Source organism: Saimiri boliviensis, chromosome 10 (assembly GCF_048565385.1).
Source record: "Saimiri boliviensis isolate mSaiBol1 chromosome 10, mSaiBol1.pri, whole genome shotgun sequence".
NCBI lineage: Eukaryota > Metazoa > Chordata > Mammalia > Primates > Cebidae > Saimiri > Saimiri boliviensis.
This window is the reverse complement of record NC_133458.1, coordinates 121,409,614-121,434,508: the sequence shown is the minus strand read 5'-3', so window position 1 is coordinate 121,434,508 and position 24,895 is coordinate 121,409,614. Positions and strand designations below refer to the sequence as shown.

At 39.7% G+C, this 24,895-nt stretch overlaps 1 protein-coding gene across 2 annotated transcripts in view; it reads left to right on the top strand.

Annotated features, from left to right (window-relative positions):
* Positions 1 to 24,895, top strand: part of BMPER (BMP binding endothelial regulator) — a 235,566-nt gene that overhangs the window by 135,234 nt on the left and 75,437 nt on the right. For both annotated transcript variants that reach the window (XM_074379842.1, XM_010341296.3), the window contains exons 9-11: positions 1,093 to 1,233; positions 4,193 to 4,297; positions 8,111 to 8,156. In XM_074379842.1, coding sequence (XP_074235943.1) covers positions 1,093 to 1,233; positions 4,193 to 4,297; positions 8,111 to 8,156 — 292 coding nt within the window. The remainder of the gene's footprint in view (positions 1 to 1,092; positions 1,234 to 4,192; positions 4,298 to 8,110; positions 8,157 to 24,895) is intronic.

Sequence of the window (24,895 nt, the reverse complement as noted above, 5' to 3'; positions counted from 1 at the left end):
GTTTGATTACATGGTTATCTCCCTTCTTACATTGTGAGGAATCCCTTGAGGACAGTACATTTATCTATCTCTGTATTCATATTATCGTTGCTTAACACAGCGCTAGGTATCACATTCTAATGGTATGTACATAAAGCTCTCTTTCTCTCTCCCTCCCCTTCTCTCTCTCTCTCTCTCTCTCTCTCTCTCTCTCTCTCTCTCTCTCCACACACACACACATACACACACACACACACACACACACACAATGAAAGCAGGGAGATCTATGATGAAGTATGTATTGTTTGACAGCTAGTGAGTGCCCTTGTTTTTAAAGAAGAAATCAGAATATGCAGTTTGACAAAGGATTTTTTTCCAATTTAAGCTGGTTTATAATATTTTTGATGTGCCAGGTATTTTACATTTAAGAGGCACAGTAAACCTGAGACGCAATAGGCAGAAGAGCACTTTTTTTGGAAATCAAATCATGCTTCTTTAACTTACAGATGATATAAGCTCTTCATCTTCAGTGAATAAATGGCCTCGTCAAAGTAACTCCACTCCAGTAGAGCTCTGGAATCCAGGTCCAGTTCTGAAACTGAACATTCTGTTATTTTGTGAGCACAGAACACACTTGAGAAATCTTAGGTGCATTCACACTTATTTTTTACTCTCTGACCAAAGATATTGTGCCTTTATGTTAAACTCCAAAAGGTGGCATAAAGCCATGGAGGAAACCCAAGAGAGCACTATTAGTGTAGGTTGCAAAGACACAGAGGGCAGGAAGAAAGAAACTGGTGGCTCATGGTAAGCTGGGCGGTCTTGCTACATGCTGGTGAAGTAGGCTCCTCAGACTCTAGAACGTGAAATCATAAACCTTTGGGAGGTAGGGGTTGCAGGCCATAGTTTTCCCAGTGCCCTCATATTCTAGTCTAGATGCTTAACAAATCACATTTTGAAGTGAGTGAAAGATTTATTGCAATAAATTAAAATATGATACCTACAGACTATGTTTTAACACAGATAGTTATGGGTTATGAAAGGAAGGCCAGGTGGGACGTTTGGTAGAGGTGAAGATCATTTTTAATTTCTAGTTTGCCTTTGGGTCCCTAGGACTCTACTGTGGTTTGCAAGAAGAAGTGCTCCCACCCTGGTGGCTGTGACCAAGGCAAGGAGGGCTGTTGTGAAGAGTGCCTCCTACGAGTGCCCCCAGAAGACATCAAAGTGTGCAAATTTGGCAACAAGATTTTCCGGGTATGTCATGAGACAAGCACATGGGAACTGCTGTGTTACTACACTGACAGTTAAAGAGCTCCAGACACGATGCAGATTGGGTTATCTCATAATTTCCATATACATATACCAATGTATATGTGTGCATATATTAATAGAAGGTATCTATTTACATTACAGTATTATGTATACATATATATTTAGAATCAAGTGCAGATGGGGCAGAGAATCAACTGTTTGAAAGATGTTTTTCTTGGCTCTATATTTTTGCTGAAATATGTTCAGCCTGTAAAACCTACCTGAATGCCTGGGAGTACCTGGTCTCACTGGAGACGCTCAATGACACTTGTCAAGGTGATGATCCTTGTCAAGGTCCTGATGGATCTATACAGCTTGATGCTTTCAGAATATTTTCACAAAGCCATGTTTTCAAAGAGAAATTGTCTCATTTGGAAGATATTCAGATAAGGATGTTCATAGCGTACGTGGCCAGCACAGTAGTTGAGCCAGGTGAGAGAGCTCTGCCCAGCTGAACTGAAAAGGTTTTCTTTTGGCCATCCAATATCAATCTCAGGTGTATTTTACATTATTTTCTGAGGACCCCAAGTGGGAAACAGTGCATTGGCCATTTAAACTTCAAAATGCAGGACGGTTGGCTTTGCCCAAAGTACCTCCCGTCTAGTCTATTTTCTATAGGGGTAGAAGGAGTCAGATCACTCTGTACCTAAGGTGTCAAGTCATGAAGCCCATGAGAATCAAGACTTTTAGAATCAAGCCGGTTGTGGTAGTTCTGCAATGAGCCAGACTTCCTATCACACTGAAGTAGCTGGAGGGAGAGATCTTGGTTCTGATGGAATCAGTAGGAAGACATGAGGTGTTGCATGGTCTCTCTTATAAGTGGGATCACATGGACATGGGAGGGGAACGACACACACTAGGACCTATTGGGGAGTAGGGTGGAGGAAGGAGAGTGTTAGAAAGAATGGCTAATGCATTCTGGGCTTTATATCTAGGTGATGGGTTGATAAGTGCAGTAAACCACTGTGGTACACATTTACCAATGTAACAAACCTGCACATCCTGCAGATGTACCCTGGAACTAAAAATAAAACAATTATAAATAAATTTAAAAAGATAAAACAATTGAGGACACACACACAAAAAGACATAAGGTGTCATTCCCAGTAAAGAGGGAGGCATGTGTGTTGTATTTACACCAGGCTTTCAGAGATGCTCGTATGTCCTCTTGATATAAAGTCTACTCCTCTGTCTCCAGAATACCCAGATGAAATAGCTTCATCCTTACTATGGTGCTGTGTGCAACACACTTTTAAGTCACCTTGTAAAACAGTTCCTTTAAATGATTGAGGCTTAAAATAATTCACAGAAACGTGGATTCCTAGAAATGTGTACTCAGAGCACTTGGAACAGTCAGGTGTTTTTAAAGGCAGATCCAGTTAGGTCTCCCTCTCTTGAAAGGCACTAGAGGGTAGTCGATCCTTAAAATAGCTTCAAAAAGTCAGGAAGGGAACGAGGAAGGGGAATTATCAAAGATCTGAACTATTTTTCTGTTTTTAACGAAAATCTGTTGCTTGGATCTACAAGTCCAGGACGGAATCCTTACTTTGTTTTCAGGCACAACTCTGTTTTCTGTGATCTTTTTTACTCATAAGCAAGGATGCACATCCCTGCCTGTCCTCCAGAGGTACAAGGGCTTCTTGCGGCATTTGGCATTCACGGATTACACATTTCATGAGTGAAAGAAATTCCTCAAATGGCTCCTTCTGTCTCAGCAAGGATCTAGTCTGGGAAATGTGTCCCAAAGTGCTGCCATGCTTTTTGAGAGGAGAGGACTAGAGAGGCAGGGACAGGATGTGCATGGCGCTTAGAGGCTTCTCTCTAAGCTCTGCATTTTCGGTGACTTGCCCATCAAGTATCTGTCTGAGCTCTGGGAGTCATTTGAATTAGCTTCTGTTTTAGGCATGCCCCATATGGGTTGGAACCATGGCACATCTAGTGATTAACCACCTCTGGACATCTCAATTAATCATTGGTGCCTGGGTTGACTTAAATATTTCAGTCTTATCAAACCAGGGAAAATTAGATTCCTGTCACTTTTTCATGTATGAAAATTCATGCTTGGTTTTCCCCCAGGGTGGAACTAAGTAAACAGTGCATGACAATAAGACATAAATATGATTTTGTTAGACACACAATTTTTTTTTTTTTTCTGAAATGGAATTTCACTCTGTCTCCAGGCTGGAGTGCAGTGGTGAGATCTCAGCTCAATGCAACCTCTGCCTCCTGGGTTCAAGTGATTCTCCTGCCTTAACCTCCCAAGTAGCTGGCACTACAGATGCATGCCACCACACGCAGCTAATTTTTGTACATATATATATACATATATATATATATATATATATATGTATATATATTTATTTTTGAGGCAGAGTCTCTCTCTGTCGCAGGCTTGAATGCAGTGGCACAATCTCCGTTCATTGTCAACTCTGCCTCCTGGGTTCAAGTGATTCTCCTGCCTCAGCCTCCCATGTAGCTGGGACTACAGGCATGCGCCACCATGCCCAGCTAATTTATATTTATTTATTTATTTATTTATTTATTTATTTAGTAGAGATGAGGTTTCACCATATTGGCCAAGATGGTCTCAAATGCTTGACCTCGTGATCCATCTGCCTTGGTCTCCCAAAGTGCTGGGAGCCACTGCGCCGGGCCAAGAATTCTTTTTATATCCAGGAGGGGACACACACACACACACACACACACGCTTGCACACAATCTGAAATCTTCACTAATCTTTATCTTAAATCAATTGGGTGTAGACAGACAACTGAGTCATTTAGTCTAATGATGGCATCCCTCACTCAGGGCCAGAAATGCTTTCCTCCATGAAGAAATCAGTCTGTTGCCTCAACCCTGTCATCCTCCAGCTGCTGACAAGATCCTGTGCCTTTTCTCGTAGGATGGAGAGATGTGGTCCTCTATCAATTGTACCATCTGTGCTTGTGTGAAAGGCAAGACGGAGTGTCGCAACAAGCAGTGCATTCCCATCAGTAGCTGCCCACAGGTACATTTGGAATGCAGACTGACTTTACCTTGGTGTCTCGAGAAATGTCCTGTGTGTGACATGGTCGCATACCATCTTCCGAACACAGACTCCAGCTCCCCAAAGCCTCCACATTCCTGAGTAGCCAAATGCCCATTGCAAAGTTTGCTCTTTCTTTTTGCAGATGTTAGCCTTGCATGAAAATGGCTTTTGCTTTGCTCTTGTCCTGATTCTGATTTCTTATAGACTTCTCCCAATTTATTTTGTAAAACTTCTCCAACTCCTGTAAGATCTCTTTCTTTGTTTTCTTTTGCCAGATTTTGTTTAACATCGCAACTGTCTTTTGCCTTTTCCTCTTTTCTATCCCCTGTCAAATCAGAGCTTTTCACCTTATAACCATTCAAAGTAGCATGTGGTTGTTTATTAATTCTTCACTAAGGGATTTCTTTTGCCTCACAGCAGCCCCGATTTCTTTGCTGAAGTTTTCTCCCTCTATCCCTGGCCTCCATTGTAGCCCCAAATGGAAATAGTGTCCTTATGGAAATAGCTCTTTTCAAAAACCCATAGCTCCAGCACACTGAATAAAGCAACCATTATCTTCTACAGCATGAACTTCATTGAATTCACCTCAGCAACTTGAAACCTTTTAAAGTTTCATACATTTTTGGAAAATGTCAAACCTATTCAAGACTTTCCCCTGAATGAAAAAATATATCCATATATTCAGGACATGTCCTCCCTTCTCTGTTATAGACAGCTTTTAATTTTATTCTCATCTGTTATTATTATAAACAAAAAGTTGCTGTTTTTACTTGAGTGCCAAATGAGGCACCAAAAAACAACAGCTGTTGCTATTGCACAACTGAATAAAGAGGAGAGGAAAAAAGAAAAAAAAAAATCCTAATTAGTCTTGCTTTAAAAAGCCTCAGACATAAAACTGAAAGCCTCCCATAAAAGGAAAAAAAAAAAAAAAAAGAAGGTACAATAAGTAGACTTGAACACGGTCTGCTTATAAATATTCATTGGGAAAAATGGGATCACATCATTTATGCCAGTCCTCCGGGAACCCTCGCTGCTAATGAACTCTTGCAGCACATGTTAGTAATAATGGGCTTCCTTATTCCACAAGACAAAAACAGGATGCTGTGCCAACCTGGTGGCTCAAGTAACTAGCCTCAGCAGGCCGCCGCCGCGGAGTTTCCAGCTTCACTTGAGTTCTGCCACTTGTAGCTGGATTGATGGTTTTCATTGTGCTCTTGCTAGTGGTGGGGGGAGGTCAACGTTCTTTATGTCACTGGTGTCTCAATAGCCTTTCATCATCGTGGACCACATTTGGGCCAGAGGCATCCATTCCTTCAAGCAGAGGCCATTCCCCGCCCCACCCACCCCCTCCAGGCCTTGTCAAAACTAGTGGGTGCCCCTGCCTCAGGGGCTACCTTTCTGTTTCTAGGCATCCTTCCAACCACTCCTCCACTTCACACTTTCCCTTCTCAGGGGCCAGCAGGAGGTCTTTGGAAGATAACTCAGCTCTATCTACCATGGAAATCTTGTTAAAAACTCACTTCCCCTCCCCTACATTGCCTGGGGAAATTTTGAAAAAAAAGAAAAAGGAAAAAAGAGCTGCTTGTATTCTCTGCTCTCTTTCCTGGCTACTTCGTATCTCTTTTTCCATATGTGAATATCTCTTGTGGAAGAAGGGTTTTATGATTGAATTCCATGTCTATCCTGTCCCGGTCCTGCAACTCCCGCAGAGGCAAAGGAGTGCCATTTGTGAGAAGGGCTATGAGGCCTGCAGCACAGACTGGGTCATCAGGACACGGTCATCTCTCTATCTCTAATACGTACTGAGATTTTATAGTCACAACACTAATCTCATTTAATGCTAACGTCACCCCTCTGAGGTGGGTGCTATTTCTAGACCCTGCTTATAGATGAGCCTAGAGCATGACTAGAGTCTTACAGCTAATTGCATATTACCCAGGTGCTCTAACTTTACAGCTTGTACCTGATTTATTCCCCCATCTAATTTAGTGATATCATCATTGCCACTTTCATTTTCTGAAGACGAGAGATGGAAGTTTCCACTGAGATGTGGATGCAGGAAATCCTAGTCACATTTGGTTGGGGCCTTGGCTTTAAGGCGGCTCTGCTGCATTGGGATGGAGTGCCTTAATCCTCTTGGGGTCGTCATTCCCTGGGCCTAGCTGACCTCGTTTGGCTTCATCTGCAACTGCTTTCAGTACTGAAAAACCTAAAGAGACCCCTGTGCCAAACTGCAATTGACAGCATAGCTCTGGGCAATGAAAATATATGGTGATGCCCCCACAGTGTGGCTGGCTGGCTGGGGCTGAGTTTTAAGTCTCATTCAAAGTTGTCAAAGCCTTTAATGTATCATTTTAGGCCTAGCTGATACAAAACCAAATCACACCTGATTAAAGATTTTCAATAATTAACCAGAATCCTTTAAGTCAATATGATTTTTTTCTTTTGGGATACTTAAGCCTACTCTTGATGCGACTGACCAGTAGTGAATGAGTGAATGAGCAGTGTGTGAGCCGTGTGGCTTTGACATAAGCCTTGGTAATCTCTCCGTGGTCTCTGTTTCCTTAGTTCCCTGTAAACAGGGGATAAGGATGCCTGCATGTGGAGGGTTATTGTGAAACTTCAACAATCAAGTATGAGGAATACATAGCACTCAGTCTGGTGTATAGCAGATAACAAATATTAAATTATCTTCAAGAGAAAAGACTCAAGAGGACAAAACTCTGCAGTGAGAAGAACATGTCCTTTAGGGACAGACAAAATTAGGTTTGATTTTTGCTTCTACTACCCCTGTGTTGCATATCATCAATTTCTTCACAGATAAAAAGGGAAATACTCAGCTCACAGGGTTCTTATGCATCTTAATAACAATGATTATAAAATCACTAATGTTCATTAAATCTTAATAGGTCATAAGTATTAACTCATTAAATCCTTATCACTAACCTGATGTTAGATAACATATGGAGTAAGATGTTTGTTGTATAGCAAGTGCTCCCTAAATGTTAAACTTCTTCCACATTTATTTTTCTCTGTGATTAACCATTGAGTCAGAGATAAGACAACTGATTTTCTGACATGAGTCCAGAATATGCCACCTCCTTTAAATGTCATGCATTAAAAAAACTTAAAAGATGTGCAGTGTAGAAAATGGCGCTGTATTTCCGGAAAGGTAAGGAAGCATTACTCAGTGTTTCGAAATTCTCAGCTTCCTTGGCTTTGAGTGCATAACAGTGATTCAACATGGATACATACCACTTCCTGAAACAAGAAATCTGACCAAATTTGATCCATAGCACAGATATTGCCCATATCCATAGTGCTGATGAGTCCTGAGCTTGGATTACAGTTTATTGTTTAAGCTTCTCCAACAAGCAAAGACAGAAAGAAGGTCTTGTAGGGATTGATAGGTTGACAGATAATTTCCATTTTTATGTATGTGCCCTTGATCTCTAGAGGGCTAGATCTGGATATCAGTGAAAAGGTTAAGTCCAAACTGTCTTCATCTTCCTTCCATGTGAGAGAAATCACACGAGTGAGCCCTTTAGGTATTATATTTCTTGGAGGATAAAAACAGAAAAGCTTACGGAATAACTTTGGCTGGCCTTAGAACCTGATACCTGAAACTTCATTTTCACTACATCATCACCATCTGGGCATTGAGTTCAGATACAGCTTGGACTGATTTCATTGGTTTAGTTGGTATTAGATTTAAAAAAGATATCTGTCCTCAGCAGACCCTGTATTTTTTTTTTTTAACATTAATCTTTTATTTGTTTTTCTTCTGATTAGGGCAAAATTCTCAACAGAAAAGGATGCTGTCCTATTTGCACTGAAAGTAAGTTTATTCCTTTGAAAATATGCTATTAGTGTTTGTTTTGAATTTTATAGTGCAACAAGAAAAATAGGGGTGTATGTTTCCCACACATTTTATTTTTGTAGGTATATATAGGATGGGATCATCTCACCTCCCTACAGACATTTTAAGTCAATTGTAATCCTCACATAGAAGCACAATTGAGACAAATATAGATGTTTCCATCAGAATTTGTTGCTGTGAGAAATTAAGAATATAAATGGTTTGATTAGATTTTTAAAAGGACCAGATAACTTAATGTGCATTTTAGCATTTGTAGCCATCTAGGCTAAGATAATGCTATCCAGTAAAACCAAACATTATACAAAGTCTCGGAGGGGCTTTCCTTCTCCCATTATAAAACCAAACAGCAGCATGTCCTACTCCCTCACCTCACCCCCACCTCATCACCATTTCACCTGGCTGCATCCAGTCTGGCTGTTGGCAGAGAGAAAACCAGAAGTCATTGGGTGGTTTTGCCAACTTATTGTACTCATGTGTCACTTAACAGGGTGTGAAATGCATTCTGAGAAATGCATCCTCAGGCGATTTTGTTGTTGTGTGAATATCATAGCGTACATTTGCACAAACTTAGGTGGTGTAACCTACTACACATCTAGTCTATATGGTATAGCCTGTGGCTCCTAGGCTACAAACTTGGATACCATGTTGCTGTACTGAATACTGTAAGCAATTGTAACACAAGGTAAGTATTTGTGTATCTAAATAGAAAAGGTATAGTAAAAATGCAGTATTATATTCTTATGGGACCACAGTCCTATATATGGTCTATCATTGACCAAAATGTTGTTGTGTGACTCATGATTATTTTTAACTGAATTCTTGAAAGTTCCTTCTAAGCATGGCCTATTTTGGAAGTCATCTGCCACTGTACTGCTTATCACACGTGCAGAGCACAGCACTAGCTTCGTATCATCCCTACATGTAGTCATATGCGTAGATCTGTTAGCAAATTGCCATCTTAGTCCTTGTCATATGGTTTTGAGATAGCTTCCTGGAGTGTCTCACTGATAGAGGGGAATTAGTAATGTCACTGTCAAATTAGTTCCCATGTATGATAAGTAGGATTACAAAGTCATAAAATCTATCAGTGTATTTTATGAGCCAGTGATGTTTAGAGAAGTGGGCTGGAGGATAGTGGAAAGCAGCTTTCACATGGAAACAAGTTTGTTTTTTACACGTCTCTAAAACAGAGTTATTTTGCTAGAATTACTAAACTCTTATTTTTTAATTGCTTAGTGACTTTAGATAATATATATGCAGGTTTATTACATATGTGTATGTGTATTTATATAAAACTATTAAATATAATATTTATCTACTATATATTACTATTTTTAGAAGCAGAGAGCTATTAAACAATTGCATATTGGTTAAAAAGCCTGGTTGAATTAACAAAAAAATAAATTATAGATGTAATAAAAAAGGTTTACTTTAAAGATAATGAAGTACATGAAATAACTCAAAGGAGGCCAATGAAGTATGGCTTAGTAGAATCCAGGAATAATGTGGGTAGACAGATTAGCTATGATGAACACACCAGTTGATTTAAAAACATTTGTGAAATCTAAGACATTTAATCGTCCTCCCAGAAACCCTGAGGAAACTTTATTTAGGGGATAGTTCAGAGGCTGCCTTCCACTTAATTCCTTTCTGGATGAGCAGGATCGAGTCTACATTGATGCGGTTTTCCTTTGTATCCGTGTCAATGGAGATGTTTGCATTTCCCTATAAAGTGTCTCCCAGTTGAAGCAGAGACAGACCTCATAGGAATGCCTCATATTTTCTAGTTAACTCTTTCGATTTGCATGAACACAGACCTGTTACGTCTGCCAATCGCATTATTGTCAGGTAGGATCACTGCTTAGCAGCTTCATAAAAACCTATGAGCAGCCAGGTGCAGTGGCTCATGCCTGTAATCCCAGCAGTTTGGGAGGCCAAGGAGGGTGGATCACTTGAGGGCAGGAGTTTGAGACCAGCCTGACCTAAATCTTGAATTATCTGACTTTGTGCTGCAAGGATCAAATAAGTGATTATTGAGATAATTGAGAGGAAAGCTACATTATATTATTATCTGATTCATTACAAGCTTGCCTTTCCATATCTAGAAAACTGGTGATGTCATAAAGAAAAAGAAAAGAATAAAAATAGAAGGATAGGTATGATAAAATAGAAGCAAGCTTTTAACTGGTTATATTAAGTACCATATTGTGTTAACCAAGTGAATAAGCTCATGCCTTCTATCACTGAGAGAGGCAGTTGGCAAGAGAGAAAGCCACCCAGCTGGAGGGGCACCAGGAGGACAGTGACTCTGCACCTGCATGGAGCAGGTCAGTCAGCGCTGGAAGAGCCCAGGCATGTGGTTCTCTGTCCAAATCTCAATTATGTCATCAGATGGCTATTTCTCAATTTCCTTCGGTGTTCTTTCCATCTGTTTACTCTCTCCTGCTCTCCAGCAGTTCTTCCATCACTGCTGTAAAATGCATTCTATTTGGCAAGACTTATTTGTTCAGATTGAGTTAAGAGATGGGATGACTTCCAATTTTTAAGCAATGCCCAGTTTTTCATAACACATTCAGGTCGATTTATTCTGATGTCCTTTAGCTGTGGCTTTGAGACCTCCTACTTTGAAATTTCTTTGTCATTATATCCAGGAGTCAGAGCAAACCTTTGGGCACATGTTTTCCTCCTTTGTAAATTATGAAAGCTCTCTTGATATATGGCTTTCTAGAGCAGAGAAACCAAGACTGAAACTATAAAAAAGTCTAGTGTTTTCTAAAGCCAGAGAAACAACTAATTTATATCTTATTAAAACACATACACTCCCCCTCTTTCTCTCTCTCTCTCTCACACACACATACATGGACACATACACACACACACTCCATTATATCACTGCAGAGTTTTCAACCTCAGTCTTACTGAGTTTGGCCAGATCATTCTCTGCTGTGGGACTGTCCTGTGCATCGCAGGATCTTTAGCAGCATCCCTGGCCTCTAACTACTAAATGCCAGTAGCATCCCCTGCAAGGTTGTGACAACCAAAAATATATCCAGCCATTGCCAAATGTCCCCTGGGGAGCAAAATTACCCCGCATTGGGTGCCACAGGCATTCCAAATAGGGAAAAAAGCATGGGTGAATGCAGACAATAACTGACCCTCAACATCTGTGGATTAGGTGCAGTAGGAGACGAAAGTGAGACTAGAAGCCTCTGGGTTTAACTGAATATGTTTCTGTATTTTGTTTCTCTGACTCTGCAAAAAATTATGAAGGCATAACTATATCTTGAATGATTACTATCTTTGGTTTTGTTGCTAGGAAGCTAAAAATAAATTTGGAGTTAAGAGCATGCAGGTTTTGGCTGGGTGCGGTGGCTCACGCCTGTAATCCCAGCACTTTGAGAGGCCAAGGTGGGCTGATCATGAAGTTAGGGGTTTGAGACCAGCCTGGCCAACATGGTAAAACCCTGTCTTTACTAAAAAAAAAAAAAGAAAGAAAAAAAAAGAAAAAAAAATTTAGCCAGGCATGGTGGCATGCGTCTGTAGTCCCAGCTACTGGAGAGGATGAGGCAGGAGAATTACTTGAACCTGGGAGGCAGAGTTTGCAGTGAGCCAAGAGCATGCCACTGCACCCCAGCCCGGGCAACAGAGCAAGACTCTGTCTCAAAAAAAAAAAAAAAAAAAAAAAAAAAAAAAAAAAAGCATGCATGTTGTGAGTAATAAGCTTACTTCTGACTTCATCATATATGTCTATTCTCATGTGTTTTCAACTATTTAGTCTGCGTGTCTGTAAGCTACCTCAAGCCCTTTTCTGAAAGGAGGCAAGAAGAAATCCATACACACATGCATTAAATGGATTGATTACAGAGCTTCAGATACTCTCCAATTTATTTTGGTTACCTGTGGTAGTTAAATGAATGTTGCATTATTTTCAGCAGTAGAGGCATTGCATTATTTCTAAAATCTCACAGAATTTCTCCCTTGCTGCCTGAATTAGTCTTAATCTTGGTAGTGTCTGGGAGCTGTCTCAGATCTCCGAAAGAGTAACGAAAAGGAAACTCAAAGTACATGTATAGAACATTCTTATGGACCTCTCCTTGCAACAGTCAACAGTAATGGTAATTTACAGTTCTGTAGGTAGGAGACAATAGATGAAGCACAACGCTGTTGTTCTCCCCACAGTAGGAACTTTTTTTATTGTAGGATTGGCCTGAAGGAGCAATAATTCTCTCAAAATAGGGGAACAAAAGTCCTCTCAAAATCATAGGTGAAGGAAGTACGAAAAGCAATGCTGTCTTTTAATAACGTGAAACTGTCTCTGTTTCTCCCTTTCCAACTGAAAATAATTAGATTTGATTTTGATGATTTATTTAAAATAAAATATTTGAAGTGGGCTACACAAACTTTATAAAGTTTTATTGGCAAATGCTCTTTCTTGCCAAAGTGTGAGACTCTAGCCTAAAGCCAGTCTGGCCTTGCCTCAGCTGGGCTCGCATGAGCACGGGGTGGGTGCCAAGGAAGCCACTTGCCTGTCGTGTGTGTGGCATTTGGTTTATGTGAAGTGTTGTTTTACTGTATGTTGGCAAATAGTAGGTGGAATCTTGACCTAACCACCCAACAGAGACCTGAATCAGATAAATTCTTTGCTGGCAGAGTATCTGTTTTCTGACATGGAAATAATACATAGTGTCAAAGTTGTCACTAATAAGAAAGGTGGGTGCGAGGTGTGTGTAGAGAGAGAGGGAGAGAGGGATGGAGGGAGGGGCAGAGAGAGAGAGAGAGATTGACACATTGAGTATATGAGAAAATTAAATCTCTCAGCCTTCTACAAAAGCAGAGATAACTAAAGGCAGCCCAGACGTACATGCCCAGCCCCTGGTGTCATAGGCTCATTAAACTGTACCTGTAGCTACATCAGACTTAACCGTCAGAATCCCAGCCTGAAACACAAGTTCATGATTACAATTACGTAACACTGAGGCCGATTGAATATGCTGAGCACAGATGTGCGTTTAATTGAAATAACCTCAACTACAAGTCTCACAAGTAACAGGAAATATCAGATGTCAGCTGCTCAGGGTGGGAGGAGGCTCACAGTTGCCAGGTGACTTTTTAACACCCCCCCCACCCCGCCCCAGGGTTAGTTTCCAGCTGTGTGCAAGCTGCATTGATGTGTCTGCTCCCCTAGCGGCCCTGCCTGCTGCCTGCACCCACCACAGCCACTAGTTTTGACACATCTGTAAGCCTCTGGGATGCGTACAGGTATCTCCAATTAAACAGAGTGGCTGTAGGAGGAGTAGGATATAACAATTTCATTTATTTCCCGGGGGAAAAAGAAACCCATAATGAAACAGTAACCTAGGGGCCCATTTTATGAGAAATCTCCACAGACAGAGGTTCTGCAAATTAATGAATCTGTGTTTGAACAAGGTTTCTGGCCTCTGGGGCTGTAAGCAACTCCAGGTCCCTTAATACCAAGAGTCTGTCCTTAACTCAGGAAAGCAAGGAAATTCGAAACCAGAGCTCAAGATGCTTGTAGAATAAGAATTTGTGGTGTTGACTTTAGCCCTGCCAGGGAGGTGTTAAGCTAAGTGGCCACTGTAGTTTCTGCTCCAGCATCTGGAGTCGGGCTTGATGCTGCTCCTCAGGCCCAAACAGCAGACAGGAGTGGCAAATAAAACCCGCTGTACCACACATGGTGGCTGGGAGATCCCACACTTGTATAAGTGGCACTGGAAGGAGCATGAGGAAATCAGTTTGTTTTTTGTTTTACATGCTGTTCCGCTCTAAGGGATACGGTTACTTTAATTTTTCTTGCTGTAAATTAGTACAGAGTTGAAAGAGACTGAAGTTATTAGGAATCACCTTTTCTCCACCACTTATTGTCAGTTCCCACAGGGTGTTAATACTCAGGAAGTCCTCGATAAGTATTTGATGAATTAACAATCACCACCATCATCATCCTTAAGTAACAATAACAGCAATAGTAACAGTAGCATCACCAGCAGCAGCAGCAGCTAATAATTATTTGGCATCTGCTGTCTCTAAACACTATCTTGGGTGATCTCATTTGATTTCATTTGATTATCACAGCCATCTTATGGTCAAATAGTGCTATTAGCTCCATCTTACAGTTGAGGGAACTGAGGCTTGGAGGTTAGGAAGGATGCTCAAAGTAGTTGTGGAGCCTGAATTCCAACCGGGCAGCTGGCCTGAGAGCTTGGCCTGGAAGAATTACTTCCCTTAGCTTCCTTGTCATTTCGTACAGTTTGATAACCAGTTGAAGTTAAGAAGGGGAAGAGAAGGTCTGGAGGGCTTTACAACCTGTAAGAATTGGAGATTGGAGAAGGACCTTAAGAGAATTTCCAATGAACAGTGTTGTCTCTCCAACCACACCTTGGTGGAAATGGAGACTCAAGCCCCCAGGCTTTCTTCTACCACGGCACCTGCATCTTTCTGCTTCAGTACAGAGAAGTGGTGGTTTATATGCTCGGAGGTCACTGAAAAATCAAACTGGCTTGGTTTTCCTTTTTTTTTTTTTTCACGTCTACTCATTTTTCTAGTTTTTTTTTTTTCTCTTGGTAACTCAAGTTACTGTGGTCAAGTGAAGATCTCCCCAAAGTTTCTTTTTAAGTACATATAGTTTTAAACTTGAAATAACTCCATATATAATTTCCACCAGGAATGAGTAAGAACAGAGTTGCTCTGCCTCTGGAGCTCGTCACCATTTTAGCCTCAGAAAATTTGTAAGTGAAGGGATCTTGATATGAGGTCAGACCTCTCACTTCGCAGGTGAGGAAGCTGAGACTCACAGCAGTGCTAATTGAAAGAGCTGGGATGAGGACTTGCATATTTTAAAAAATTTCCTAATTCAATATTCATTCTGCAGGTCTCCCTGGATTTTTGGTTAGAAAAGTTATTTTTAATATAGATGTAGCATTATGACATAATTCAATTAGAAGCTAGTTTCTTGCTTAATTTTGAAAGAATGCATTTTATATATAAAAAGATATGTGAATTCATTATTAGACATCTGGTACAGTTTAGCCAAGGCTGCCATGTTGTATCTCAGGAAAGTTGCAGGCGTCCAGTTTTGACTGAGGGTATGTGTGACGGAAACTCCTTGGTAATGACACACCTAAAATACAGCTAAATGACAAAACAAATGAACAATAGAAACTCCAAACTGTGAAACTCAAAAAATACACTTGATGGATAGTACTGTATAATGAATTATACATTACTGTATGCAGAACTGTGGCAGATTTATTCCTCTCTGGAGATCACATCTCCTATGAGCAAAATAAAAGCAACAAAAATTGCTACTTCTGCTGCCTCTGCAATTGCACCTATAACTAACAGCGACTTATTGAACATTAGTCCATATCAGTCAAGTATTGTGATAAATGCTCTCTATGTCTTTTGCTATTTAATCCTTACCACATTCCTATGGATTAGAAGCCCTCGTTAGCCTGAGGGTGAGAGAAATTAAATAGTTTGAAGTCAGCTAATATACTGGCTGACGAGACTCCAAAGCCCAAACTTTTATGCACTATTCTCTGTTCTCCATTGATTACATTTTTATTCATTTTGGAGGTTCACTTCCAAATAGATATGAGGTTTGCCAATTTCTTTCTTTTACATGACTAGCAGTGTCTAATCACCAGCGGTTATATTCACTCACCTTTTAAAAATATACCTACATTTATGAGGTCACTTTAACTTTTTCAGTCTCTTGGGTTACAAAACTTCAGTTGTAACCTTTGCTGGGAGTATGGAGAGAAGACTCATTAGCTGTGCTATGTATGGCCCTTTGATGTGAAATTCATATTCATGAATGCTGTCCTTCTTTCTCCTTATCACAGTTCCCTTCCACGTTAGTACTCTTTGCCCTCACTCATTGCTCCACCCCTCTTCTCTGACTTCCTGTCTCCTTCTTTAGTGCAAGTATCGTTGTTTTACTTCTTGCTTTTTCGTCTTGTAAACCTATGGTGCCCCTTCTGTAGTTACTTTCTCATTCTGGATTTGGATTTGTTTAAGCTTCAAGGTCCTTAATGTATCACTTCTTAACAAGATGCTAATATGGTAGATCTCAGCTTCTCAGCTTCTTGGAGAGCACATTCTTCTTTTAAAGTATTGCATTTGATTTTTGTTAATAGTTTCTACCTTTGATTCCCCCAATTATTTGAGCTGGGACTTGGATGGAGGGGCTAATGGCTGTTTCCCATCCCTATTGTTGACTGAATTCTGGCGTCCACATATCCCAGCTGCACAAGTTTTGAGCCTTGATGTTATTTCTCATACTTTTGGCATTTCTCCCCCATGTTGCTAATCAATCATCAGGTCTGCATGATTGTCTCTTTGTGATGTTTTTCGAATAAATAATTTCCTTGCCATTCCCATGGCAGCTGGACCCTCATCCTATTGCCTGCACGTAACCTCCGTCTTTCTTCTCCTTCACCCCTTTTTGCACACCCTTGTCAGAACCCAAACGGCTTTCTCGGAAACCTACGCCAGCTTCCTTCACTGGTCTCTCGCGGTTTCCCAGAGTTTGTTTTATAAAACACTAGTGCTGAGGGATAGTAATGAGTAATATTTTCAAAACAAGGTTCTGTGATTAAATACACTCAGGAAATGCTGGGTCAAGTAAACTTGAATGTGTTTTCTTACTGCGGAATTCTCAGAGCCCTTAATATGCTGGTGTGCGTGGTGAAGGAGGCTGATGGAGTATAGAGCACCTCCGAAACTAATTTGAGCGGCAGAGCTTTTTTTAAATTTTATTTTAATTTCTACTTATTTTGGCAGAGCAACAGGCAGTATTGATGTTTCATACGAAACACATCAAGTAATGTTGGTTCTTTGGAACACATTAAACTTCTCAGGCTGGCAATATATCTCGGGCCAATTTATTTAGACAACTTGGGTGTCTTACATCTCCCGAAGCAGCTGCATCTTCTGGTCCAGTCGGCCTCCTGCACTTCGTGTTTAAGCTGCCATCTTATCTATGTCCTTGACTTCATTAACATTCTTCTTTTGGCCTAGAAGGCTTCATTCTAGCCCTAAATCTATATTTTATGTGTTTTATAGACTACCTCGATTTACATTGTCTTTTCAACAAATCTGCACTTTCTAAGTTTGTTACAGTCTTATTCAACCCTATTTTAGCCAGCAGTAGATAACTATTTGCTGGATTTGCATAACATTTATAATCAGGAACCGAATAATGACTACTCTGAGCATCTCTTATGTTCTTGGCACCTTTGCAATGCTATCTCTATCTTTGTAATCACCCTGCAAGGTAATTGCTCTTAGACTCATATTATAGGTGAACAAATTGAAGTTATGTAGGTAGTTTGTGCATGATTTTATAAGCCTTAAGTGGCAAAATTAGGATTCAAACACAAGACTCTTTAAGGCAGTAATATGCTTAATGTCTGCCGAGTTCCGAGGGGGCTTTAAAGCTGAAAGCCAGATTAACATGAAGATGTGAAACCCAACTCTTTAGCTCAGGTATGGAGCTCTCTCAATTGATAAATAAAAACTTTTGTTTTAAATAGAGAAGAAGTTTTAAGGTCAGATCTTGGATAGTGAGAGTGGCAAAAATGAATCTTCTGTATGAATGATGTATTAACATGACATTCTGGAAGGTGTTCTGGAGGATGTGAATAAAAAGCTGATACAGACCCTGAGCTCAGAAACATTTAATGTAGTTGGGGAAATGAAATAGAAACACATTATATAAGAGAATCATATACTGTCATTTATAATTAACTTCTAGATAAGTGTTCTTAATCTGAACTTCCCAGACTCCTAGGACAGTACTGATCAGTCTTTTGACAGGGTAGCTATGAACCTCTATGTTTGAGAGGATATGAGTGTCTACACGTTTCTTCAGATTCTCAAAGAGCTCTGTGACCTCAGCTAGTTAACATGTTTGCAAGATGCTGTGGGGAAAAGAATGGTGTTGAAGCCACAGTGGCTTGGGTTGGATTCCATTTTTACAACTATTGGCCGAGTCGCCACGGGCAACAAGGCAACTTCTTCAAACTCATTGCTAAAAAATTAGGGTATGAATATACAATGTGTACAGACATAGTAAGGATGGAAGGGGATAGTAAGGATGAAAGGGAATACTGAAAATACAGAAAGCATCTGGCATGGTACTTGGCATATACTAGTTATTTTATACTAGCCATGTTGGCTGTTGCTAAGTATACTAGTTACCCATGGCTGCAGATGACAAATTTTCACTCACTTACTGGCTTAATACAGCACGAATGTATTGTCTTACAGTTCTGGAGGTCAGAAGTCTGAAAAGGGTCTCAGTTGGCTAAAATCAACGTGTGAGCAGGGCTGTGTTCCTTCTGAATGCCTTAGGGGAGGGAATTCTTTTTCTTTCCCTCTTTTTGAGCTTCTGGAAGTTGCCCACATTCCTTGGCTTCTGACCACTTCATCCTGCTTCAAACTTGTAAACAGTAGGTTGAGTCCCTTTCACAGTATAAGACCCATGCACCTGCCTTCCTCTTTCTCTAAGGGCCTTTGTGAATAAATACATTCACCCCTTTCGAAAGCACCCTTTTTGAGGTCAGCTGATTAGCAACCTTAATTCCATTTGCAAATTTAATTCCCTCTTGCCATGTAAATAACAGTTACAGATTCTGGGCATTAGGACGTGGACATGTTTGAGGGCAATTTTTCTGGCTATCACTCTTGGTCACATTAGGCATTAAAGGTAAGTATTTTTCCCATGTCGTTCTGATTCTCATTTAGCTTTTTGATTTTGACAGTAATTTTTGGTAGAGTAGGTTATCTCTATTCAAATGGAGAGATTGGACTTCCACAGATTTAAATTTCTCAGGTAGCTTTCTTCGTCTCAGATATAGTTCCCCCATAATGTTCCTGACTTTACACATTTGTTTCCTCATAGTCTCTTTGTTCTGAGAACATTCATTAATTATCCAGTTAATTGAGTAGGCACAATTCTTTTGGTTACCTGCTGTATGTGTCATTCCACTTAATTATTTTAGTGAGTTCCATGTGAGCAATTTTTTTTCACCAAAATGTGTTCTCAAATTAATTAACTCATTCATTCAACAAATATTTATTGATACATGATATGTGTTATACCATAATACTTTTGGAGTAATTAAAAAATGAACCCATGTATTACATATATACCACTATGTGTTGCTTAATGGTAGGAATATGTTATGAAAAGTGCATCATTAGGTGATTTTGCCATTGAACATCATAGAGTGTGCTTACACATACCTAGGCTAAATAGCACACACTATTGCGTCTAGGCTGCAAACTGTACAGTACAAACACTGTAAGCAATAATAACACAATGGCAAGTATTTTTGTATCTAAATACATCCAAACATAGAAAAGCTACAGTAAAAATATAGTATAATAATATGGGGCCACTGTCAATCATGTGGTTTGTTGTTGATGGAAACGTCATTATGAGGTGCATGACTATTGTTAGACCCTCCTGTATACACAGCAGTGTGCCAGGCACTGAGGGGTACACATAAAACTTACACATAAGGGGTTTAAGTCTGGCTTAGGAGTTAAGAATACATTAAAACTATGAGCTAAGGAAGAAAATGATTTATAAGCAGGCTATGACTTTGGTATACCATATTTTTGACCCCTAAAAGGAAAAACATAGTTAAACTACATAGGAAAAACTACAAGATAGAGTATTTGAGATTAAGACTGTCCCAGAACATCTGGGCTATGTGGTCAGTTTTGCTTTTGGAATTTGGAGGAAATAGACGACTTTGGCTGAGGCACCAGGGGCGTTGCTGTGGGAAGCTGGCACTGGGCCGGGAGCTGAAGGATATGTGTGCTGTGAATTGTGGGGGAGTACTGGGCAGGCACTGGCCACTGCAGGGCCCAGGTAAGGGGAGCAGCGCTGGGCTCCATGGCAGAGGCCTGGACCGTAGCCCTGGCTTGGGTTTGGATGTGTTTTCAATGAGATCTTGTAGTTAGGGACTGTTTCCTTTGTTTGCTCTTTTATTTCAAGTTGGTGAGCTCATGGAATTATGGAAACTATCTGAAAGCAAATTCATAACAGTTAACAATGTACCTACACAATATTTCTTCAAGAGTTTTTTAATGTACAGATCGGTTACCATTTCTGGTGGATTATAGGTTGGTAGAAAGTGACCTACTCCTCTCTTTTCCACCCCCATCCCCATATGTGTTAGATTGTTTCCCATTTAAGAGGCCAAGTATGTTAAATTTTATAGGCACCCAGGTGCCATTTGGTGGATCACGTGTTGACCCTTATGTCTCTTGTGGGCCAACAGCTGTCAGTGACATTCTGTGCAAGGCGAGGGGCTCCTGAATGCAGACATTTGGGTCCTTCTGGGTCACACCGCAGCCTCTTTTTGGCAAAGGCCTCTATCACTGTTCAGGAAGAGCCTAGACGGCCTTTCTTGATTCTTCACCAAACTTGGCATCATCATGACATTTACCCCTCTAGGGTTCCCTGGATCCCCTGCATGACACAGGGACCCCAGAGTCCCATGGGGCCTGTTTCCCTGCAAGTTGAGCTGAAAAGGTTTAAAGCCATGTTTGTTGTTGTTGTTGTTGTTGTTGTTGTTGTTGTTGTTGTTGTTAGGCTTCCTTAAGGTTAGAGCATTATTTTTGGAAATGCAGTGATCCATGTAGTAGCAAAGTATGATGAGTTGGAGAGACTGCTCTCTTTGCCAAAGTAATGGACTGAGGATAGAAGTTCCATTCTGTGCTTTCAAAGTGAAAAACATTTTAAAGACTGGAGAATCTTATGACATGTAAAGTAAAAAATAGAATATCAAATTTCATGTACAGGATTATCTTAACTATGTTCAAATAAATGCATGCACAAAATTATAAACAGTGGCTGTTTCTTGGTGGCAGAAGCATGAATGATGCTTTTTTTTCCCCCTTCCTTATGTTTTTATGTTTTTGTTTTGTTGTGTTTTTGGGGAGTAGGGTTAGAGTTTGCTCAGTTTCTTATTTTTTTTTACAACATGTGATTGTATAATTTTTCCTTAATTTTCTTTGACAAATGTTTTGAAAATAGTCACTGCTGTCAGAAGAAAGGCATTTCATTAGAATAAATATGTCCACGGCATAAATAAATGTACCTGATGTGGTTAGGAGAACAGTATCGTGCTATAATTTCAGAGGCTGTGTGACTCTCTTATTTCTTATAGCAATCTTACTAAGGTATGGGACATCAAAGTGATATGTCTTAATCCGTATTTTTAAAACTTTTAAAGCAACTCTCTATTCCAAAAGTGTACAATCTTTGTAAATAATGAAATGTAGGTGTAAATAATAATGCAAATACACATAAACAAGAAAGAAGAAATGTCACACGTACTTCTATTACCTTAGAGAAAAAACACACACTCTTACCTGGTTTTGTACACTTCCGATCTTTTTCCCCCCTTTACCTGTGCATTTGTATTCCTGCGTTGAAAATAACTCAACACAAAAATGAGATCTATTGATTTGACCTACATGACTATGAAAAAATGTGCCACCAGTGGTAAGCTGGCACCTTTCTCTCCATCCTCTGACTTATGCATATTCAAACAAGGTTAGTTTCAGGATGGTCTGTTTCTGTAGCCTCCCTCCCTGCTCCTATCACACCAAGCTTTCCAAAAGAGTGTGACCAGACATCTGGACATGTTGGACTGAAGCTTACTTCTCTGGGTCCATTGGAAAAAAAATTATATGAGGATGCTATGTTCATTTTTGTCCCCTAACTGTTCTGTTCTTGAGCCTTTTCCTTTTGCAGCCAGGCAGATTCTTGTAACACTGAGAATTCTCACTTGCAGACATCCTTTAGTGCATGTGTTCACTGCGCCTGCAGGATCTGGCATAGGGACCTTGAGGTGCCAGGAAAAAGGGCCAAGGTTTCAAAGTTATTTTAGCTCATGATACAAATGTCCCCAAATACAACACATAATTCTCAGGCATCTTCGCAGTCATGATATTTTGTTGGCCTCTTCGATATTGCTGTCACATAGAAAAATCATCCTGATTTCCAAACCCTTCCCTTCCATAAGTTAGGGCCTCTTGAAAAATATCTTTCCTGACAGCCCCATTCACACATGATTTCCCTTGCCCAGAGTCTCCCTGGATGTTCTTCATTGCTTTCTGCTCAGCTATGAGCAATCTCAGGCTTCCCCAGGGTCATTTGAGGCAGTAGATCTTCTGTTGCTTCTATGAGGACTTGCTTTGTCATGTAATTGGCCTTATCTACAAGTACCCACAGCTTGACTCCTAAAAGCAAAACAAAAAATAACAAGTCAAAAACAGAAAAACATAAGAAAGAAAATCGTGTCATTTTTGGTTCTTCCACCAAGGAATAACCACTGTTTTCAATTTTGGGGTGTGTATGTTTTGGTGGGGGGAGGTTTGCGTATTTATTTTAAGATGGTTAAGATTATCTTGTACATAGAGTTTTGTTTTTGATTTTTCACTTAACATGTCATAAGCATTTCCTCAGTCACAAAGATTATTTACAAACTTTTTCAGTGACTAGATCATTCATAGTTCATTTTATGGATTCTACTACAAAGTGCTTAGCTGTTTGTTTAATCTGGGAGACAATCTAAATACCAATTTTCTGATAATGCATCCATGATAGCAGGCATGTGGAAGACTGTTAGGGTATGTGATGAGTTTTCTGCAAATGTTAACTATTAGTGCTTTGATTGATGATAATTTTAATGTAATTGTTGTCCCTGATACAAGGAGAAAGAAGATTGCCACAGGGAAGTGTGGGCATCAAGCATGGGCATTGCCTGTGCCTGTACCCCACTGAGAATGGACTTCTTCAGGGGTATAATTTCAAAATTTTAGGAAGTGCCTTGGCCTTCCAAGCTGAGGTCCATCTGCTGCATGCTCAAAAGCTCAAAAACATTGGTTGGTCTGGGTGCTGTTGCTGAAAAGGTGGAGTTAGGGACCTGGAAAAGTCCTTCCCTTGAGTTGGGTGCATCTGGTCGTCAGGCTACTATGTATTCCTTTTGTGGTACATGTTGGTATTACTTCTGAACTATCATTCTTCAGATGCCACTTGGAGTCCCAAATAACTACCTTGTTCTCCTTCAACCAAAAGGCAACATTTTCATGGCCAGGGAGAGAGAATGTCAGGGAAATGTGGGATAGGATGATTTTGGAAGTAATCACATGGAGAAAGGACTTGTAAGTGCAATCTGAAGAGGTTAGATAGGTGAGAACTAGTTGAAAAGATGCAGAACCAGGAAGATGGGGAGAGGGTAAAATGTGAAGCAACACATGGTGTAAAACTGGGGTCAGAAGAAAAAGCAACCAAGGAAAGAAGAAGAAAGGAACAGAAAGGGAGGATCAATTCGAGTATTACCACTGAGCTTTCAAACTGTGCCTCTCCCACTTCCTTCTTTCACCCTCCACCCCGAGGAGTGCCTTTTATATATTCTTTAAAGTATTTATTCATTGAGTTTCTCATAAATGCCAAAAGTTTTTCTTTTATAGTCTGTATTAAATATTGACAAGGAAAACTAATTTAGAACAAGAAATTAATTTATTAAATTCCAAATATATGTGCTTTGTATGGAGTCATATGAAATTAACATATAAAATGACATAATGTATCGTAACATAAAGCAACATTACTCTCCAAACACTTTAGAAATTAAAAGCAAATGTTTGCGTTGGATCCCATTGGTCCTATCAGATCAGTTGGCACATCCTTCTTCTGTCTTGACTCAATCCTTCCCTTAGATACTCTGAGCAATTACTTGTATGACATTTTCTTATTCTTGACCTGGTACTTTTTATTCTGGCTATTATTCTTGACCTGGCAATTATTCTAGTGTTGACTGGAAATTGTGCTTGTTATTATTGATTTTTTTAAAAAATTATTTGGGCTAATATCTCTAAATGGATTCCTCATTTCCTGGTTGTTTCATGCCTTTTTGAAAACAGATAAGATACATTGACATGCAGAACACACCAACGTCAAGTTTTATTTTAAAAAAGAAACAATATTTACTTTTCTATAAAAATATTTGAGCGGCCCCAAAGTGTAAAACTTTACTTGATCTCATAAGCATTTGAATTAATTATATTTCAGAATGATGACTCTATTGGAATTCCTTAACTGTATTAAATTACATTCTGTAGCTTTTTTTTTTTTAATCCCATTTTTTATCTTGGTTCTTAGATCAAAATATAGGAATTTCTAGAAAACATGTAAAGACTATCTGTAAATATTATCAGTAATTTGTTTCCTGATACTATTAAACATGTATCTGTTTGGTAATTCTATTGACCTGTCCTAGGTAAATACGTGGGTATTGAATATCACAGTTTTCCTTAAGAGCATGGGAAACATTTAGCACACAGTGTGTCTGATTTTTTTGAATTAGTTAAATGAAAATCATGCTAATGTCTTGGGGTATTGTCATTTATGTCGCTTCCCTTTGTTTCTTTATATACTGACTTTGCTCTTGTGTGTGTGGGTGATGAAGTAAGGCCAGTTCTTACTTATCTCAGTTCAGTTTCTTCATTCCTTATGTTAAGACCATGGAAGCATACCAAGGCTACAAAATAGGTATGCTTTGAAACTTCGGAGGTTTTTAAATAACTTTCAAGTATAAAAGCACCAGAAGTATTCTATGAGTATTCTATGAGGTTTGGCACAAACCTTTAAA